Raw genomic sequence first — 898 nt, 5'->3', positions numbered from 1 at the left:
TTTAGTCAAAATGAGATATAATCGTAACATGAAGCTGTATGCTCTGTACGGGCTTGCTGCTTTCAACTTTTTGGTGTTGTTGTACACACATGTTGGTCATCCTGTTGATAATGCAGGGCCTGTTAAATTCAGAAATAAAAACTTGATATTGTTTCACGAGGAAGTTCAACTGCGGAATCAGGAATTGATTACGGATGAGAAAAATATTGCAGTAAATGATATGGAGAATGTCCCATTTAATCGTTACAACTCAATTGAAAATATAAGCAATGGTAGTCAGATATTTCCGCAATATAGTTTATTACTCAATCCTAGCAATAAATGTCTAGATGAGGAAAATGATTTTTCCGATATTTTTCTCCTTGTCTTGATTACATCCAGTGTGAGGAATTTTAAACAACGACAAGCAGTTCGGGAAACCTGGGCAAGCAGAACATACATCATGGGCAAGAAGATATTGCCACTTTTTTTGCTAGGGGTGAATTTTGGTGGTCGACAGCATTTTGTGAAACAAGTGAAAGAGGAGTATGCTGAGCATGGTGACATTATAATGGAAGATTTTAATGACACATACTTGAACCTCACATTGAAGACGATTATGGGCTTTAAGTGGATGAATTTTTATTGTCCCACTGCCAAGTATGTCATGAAAACAGATGATGATATGTTCATTAATCTCAACTACACAGTTCAACACCTTGCAACAAAACCATCTACGTTAAAACGCTTTGTCATGGGTCATGTCATCGTTGGTAGTCCAATCAGGAATGCAAAAAGTAAGTGGTACATGCCGTATGAACTCTACCCGTACAGCGACTACCCACCATTCGCATCCGGTACGTGTTATGTCATGTCAAGTGATGTGACTAAAGATACTTATCAGATTTCTCGTAGTATG

General features: G+C 37.8%; 1 protein-coding gene across 1 annotated transcript; it reads left to right on the top strand.

The window, feature by feature from the left end:
- Positions 1-6: 6 nt before the first annotated feature.
- Positions 7-895, top strand: LOC117116354 (beta-1,3-galactosyltransferase 1-like; the record flags this gene model as incomplete). The annotated part of the gene is made up of 1 exon (XM_033260371.1): positions 7-895. A coding segment is annotated over exon 1 (885 nt), but the record flags the coding sequence as incomplete, so codon positions are not given.
- Between the last annotated feature and the right edge of the window lie 3 nt (positions 896-898).

This window comes from Anneissia japonica, unplaced genomic scaffold (assembly GCF_011630105.1).
Source record: "Anneissia japonica isolate Jap-2015-1 unplaced genomic scaffold, ASM1163010v1 scaffold287249_len898_cov250_single, whole genome shotgun sequence".
NCBI classification, from domain to species: domain Eukaryota; kingdom Metazoa; phylum Echinodermata; class Crinoidea; order Comatulida; family Comatulidae; genus Anneissia; species Anneissia japonica.
This window is presented reverse-complemented; position numbering and strand designations above follow the sequence as displayed.